Raw genomic sequence first — 4,746 nt, 5'->3', positions numbered from 1 at the left:
CCTTCCCTCCTCCCCCAACCCAAAAAAACAACAAAATGAAAGTAAAGAAAACACAACATACAGATAAGACAGACTAATTTTAGTAAGAGTTTTACAGTACTTGCAACACAGTAACGTTATATAAGCGTCGAAGGTTAGAGGAGTTACAAGAGAGTAACAAACACTAAAAATAAGGAGAAAAGATAAGGGCGGTACACGTTTGATAGGATAGAAGGGGCAAACCACAACAGGACAACCGCCAACCACCCACGGATAAAACAAACAGGGGGTTTACCTGAAATTTATGAAAATAGGAGGAGGTGAGCACGAGATTTTTCAGCTCCAGGCCCTGTTTCAGCATGGTGAGACCCCACACGGTCATACCAAGGTAGCCGGCAAAGATGAGAAGAATCAGAACCCGCATGGGATTCCACAGCACAAGTCTGAGAGAAATGGAATGATGGGCTCAAATTCAAATTGCAGGGCAAACTGTGTCATTCATAGCAGTTAAAAATGGCGTATAAAGGCCTATGGCAGCCCGTGTAATGTTAGTCTGTATGGCCCCCCGACCCCAACTTTATAAAATTCCCTAAAAACAAACAATGAGCAAAATTGTATATTTTAAATACAGAAACAGATAAACAGCCAACCCCAACTCACAGATTTTGCGAAAATATAAAAAGAATGTGCGCCAGCTGATCTAAAGACAGTGCTATAAATAGTACATGTCGTGCCCGGCAGCCATTACAGAGACGAACGACTGGCGTATATAGTATTTACACTTGATATTGTTATTATTGCTCTTCACCGCTGCAACAGGTCCGTTCCCGCGTGTGGAAGTTACTTCAACAGGTCTGCTAAAATGTTGACAAACAGGGTGCCCAAAACGTCGCGCACCATCCTGAAATACACTTATTGTTACAGATACATACAATGTACTCAAACTGAGCACCATTTTCATTAATACCGGAGGAGGCCTGTCCAGTGACCACCACGATCACCGGATCTTGCTTCACTTTTTCTTATGGGGGCATCTAAAGTCGGTTGTGTACATGAAACGTCCACGCTCTCTTAACGAATTGAGGCATGCAATCACAATTGAGTGTCACAACATCCATCCAAATACCCTTACGAAAGTTAGAAACAACTTTTAACGGAGAGTAGAGAGCTCTACTAATGAAAATGGTGCTCAATTTGAGCATCTGTAACAATATGTGTGTTTCAGAATGGTGTGCGACTTTTTGGACATCCAGTATATTTTTGTATAAAACTCAGCTCAGCTCCACCGGACAACTCATTTCACCCTGGAAGCCAGCTTCCAAGTGTGCCGCCATTAGAGAGAAGAAAAAAAAGAAAGAAAGAAAAAAAGGAAGAAAGAAAGAAAGGAAGGAATACTCAGCGAGGGCTGGCCTTCACAGACAGGGAGACCCCTGCCTCCTAAACGGACAAATTGTTATTGGAGGATTGGAGGGGACGCAAAATATTCACCATCATGTACAATAAATCAGAGATGAAGTGTGTGAAAGATGGATGCTACCCCCCAATCCCGACAGCAACAGCGGAAGAACAAGAAGGATGTGTCCAAGCGGAAGAACGAGATGGATGTGTCCAAGTTGATAGACACAGAGCGTTATATAAATTGTTTACGTGGCCCCGGCAATGGGTCAGGTGAACCAGGCGTAAGAACGTGGCCGAAATGGGGCCAGGTGAATTAGACGTAACACAGTAGCTCGCGCCTTCCCGGCTGTAATAATGCAGGCCAAACGGTAAATTGGGATTGACTATCTATCCAGCCAACAGAGGTCTGTGGTGTTGTGACAGCTTTCCGTCTGAGGGGACAGACGATTATAAAAAAAACCCTTCATGTCGTTCATTAGCCAAATGTTACATAAACACAATGACATTAGCCATGATCACGTTTTCGCTACTGGTATAAATTATTCATTTTTTCCTGGTCCTTGACCCAATTGCTGTACTAAAGATAAAGTAACAAGCGGAATGATGCCAACAATGAACTATGAAATATTGACTTTGATCTCACTTTCATCCAGGCTCTAAGACTGCAAAAATCTAGCAAGTAAAAAGTAAATTTCATTCGGATTCTCAAATCCCATGTATTGAAAGAAGGACACTCTCTCTGAGTCGAAAACGCTGTTTTTTTTAGAAATGAATTTTAAAATTTTAAAAATCCAATCGCTTTTCTAGATCCAGGAAAGGATAATTATGGTGGTGGCCAAAACTGAAAGGACTTGAGGATGCAACACAAAATAATACCTCCGGAATAAATCGTATCATTATCAGTTCACTGGTCTAGTCCAATATTCTGGGATTTTATTCTAGTCCGTTTCTGAGTTTATTTTTAGAACTTGTATTCAAGAACGGTTGCTTAGACGAGGTGTCCTCGAAATGGGAAAGGCAAAGCCTCATTCTTTTCGATCTTGTCTAGCGTTTTCTGACGTAGGCTACTCCTTCTCTCCATAAGGTTTAACCAGTTAACCATATCTTTCGCGGGTCGTTGGCGGGCGTCCTGGTGCGGTTTGCCCCTTCTTTGCTATCAAACATCTATCTTCCTCATCCCTCCTTCTTTTGGTGCGTGTTACTCGCTTGTTAAACCTCTAAGTCTAATCTCCGGCTTTTATATTACCTTAGAGTGTTGTTGGTACTGTAAAACTCCTACTACTGTAACAGTCTTCACCTTCACCTATACCGCAGACTGGATGTCCGTTGAGGCGCTTTTGAAGATTTGGCCACCAGCTTCCTACACTCCTTCCGGTCTTCAGCTTTCCTGAGCGTACGTTTGAGTTCCCGTCCTGTCCGTTCCTTGATGTTGTCCTCTCAACTCTTCTTCGGTCAGCCTCTGCTCCGTTTTTCCTGGACGCTGCCTTGATGGATCATCTTGGCAAAGCCGGATGAACGGGTGATGTGTCCGTACCATTGCAGTTTGTGTTTCCTGACCAGAGTGAGAAGGTCAGCATATGGTCCAATTTCCTTTTTGATTCGTTATTTGATCTCGGCATTCGTAAAGTGATCTTTGTGTGAGATACCAAGGATTTTCCGGAAGCATCTCATCTCCACAGCTTTGACCCTTCTTTCAAGGTCTGCATTCAAGGTCTAGGATTCACATGCATACAGAAATATTGACATGACCAGGGAACGCATCAGTCTGATCTTTGATCTGATGGCGATATTTCTGTTGTTTCAGGTGGTTTTCAACTTGGTCATTGTTGCTGAAGTTTGCGCTATTCTAGAGAGTATTTCCGGTTTTGATCCTAGGTCTGTCTCTATTGCACCCAGGCATTTGAAGCTGCGTACGGTCTCAAGCCTCTGGCTGTTGACCTGGATGTCCACTGTGAAGTCCTTGCTGCTGTTAGAAGGATTGCACCCACCTGCAATGTATAACTAAAATCTAACAAACCACATCTCTAGGCATAAGCACTAGGGAAGGGCGCTGTTATCTGCGGCGAGCTGTAACGTTTGCGATCCTTGCAAGCTGCTGTCGTTACAATGTATTTCCTTTACCTTACTCTCTCTACCCTGCTCGCAACTGTACAGTCTGCAACCTTTCTTCCTCCTGGACTGTTACAGGCGATCATCACTTCATGATGGACGAACTATTACAGGTTCCACTTCCAACGCTTCATAGGCGCCATATGACCAGTGTAACAAGTATCGTGGAAACAGATCAAAATCCAACGCTGTTTTGTCGGAGACGGACGATAGATTCAAAAACGCGCCTCGAAAATAACCTTAGATTTGAGGGGCATCTAGCCCATACCATATCATTTGTTTAAGGTGCGTGCGATGGAAAGGCTCAACTGACCTATTGACAGTATGGTGATCATTGAGAAGTAACTCCTCTCCGGCGTCTGTGGCGTAGCGGTTAGGCGCTTCGCTATCGCACTTCGATTCCCGAGTGGGGAGAAACATTTTTAGCGAGTATCTTGGTCTTTCTGCTGGAGCATTTGGATGCCTCTCTGTTCGGATTGGTACTGAAAGGTAGGGTCCAAAGCCGGCTTTCTAAATGATTTTGGTTTCTTTTCTAATTAGGTTTGGGGGGGGGGGGCATCGAAAATAAGATAACTCGTGCTTTTCCTTGCAGCATGGCATAGATAGGAGACAAAAATGTAAAGTAAACTCCTACATTATTTCAGCGTTTTCTAAACTTCTCGAGCCTTCTATGAGAAGGAATCGAAACCTTCCTCACAGACTTTGCTTTTTAATTTGTTTGTTTGTTTTTTGTCTGTTTGTTTTTGTTGTTTGTTTGTTTGTGTGTTTAAAGGCATGTCCTACTTTAAAAGCTAATAATAAAAAGAAACATTTTCCCTTCATTTTGGAGCTTCTCTTTTTCCCGTTTTTTCCCCTTTCTTAATGAAAAAGGAACAAATTACAGACCAGAACCGGAACTGTGTTATGTTCACAGAGGAAAACAAGACAAGTAACACTGCATTGGATAGTGCTGTTTTTGCTCTCAGCAATTTATCATCATCTAAAAAGTTCTAGTCTTTTTAAGAACCATAGCCTTCAACAATCACAATAATAAACCTTATTGCGTACTCGTTAGCATCTCTAGGTATAGGAATGTGTCCTCAACTGGGGTCAGCGTTGTGATGAATGGGGGAACTGCCATTAACAGGAGCGAAGCGAGAGACACTGAAACCCTTTTTTTACAGGGAGCTTATTAGTCCAGTTTTCTGAGCAGCGATTGGGACAGCAGTTATTCGAATTAATTTGGCTTATAATATCCGCAAACCATAAAATGGGGTGGAG

General features: G+C 42.8%; 1 protein-coding gene across 1 annotated transcript in view; it reads right to left on the bottom strand.

Annotated features, from left to right (window-relative positions):
- Nucleotides 1-4,746, bottom strand: part of LOC101859413 (patched domain-containing protein 3) — a gene marked incomplete in the record, with an annotated part of 35,241 nt that overhangs the window by 3,830 nt on the left and 26,665 nt on the right. Inside the window, 1 exon segment of the mRNA XM_013083382.1 lies at nt 275-422. Within this exon segment, the coding sequence (XP_012938836.1) occupies nt 275-422 (148 nt within the window).

Source organism: Aplysia californica, unplaced genomic scaffold (assembly GCF_000002075.1).
Source record: "Aplysia californica isolate F4 #8 unplaced genomic scaffold, AplCal3.0 scaffold00228, whole genome shotgun sequence".
Lineage (NCBI taxonomy): Eukaryota > Metazoa > Mollusca > Gastropoda > Aplysiida > Aplysiidae > Aplysia > Aplysia californica.
This window is presented reverse-complemented; position numbering and strand designations above follow the sequence as displayed.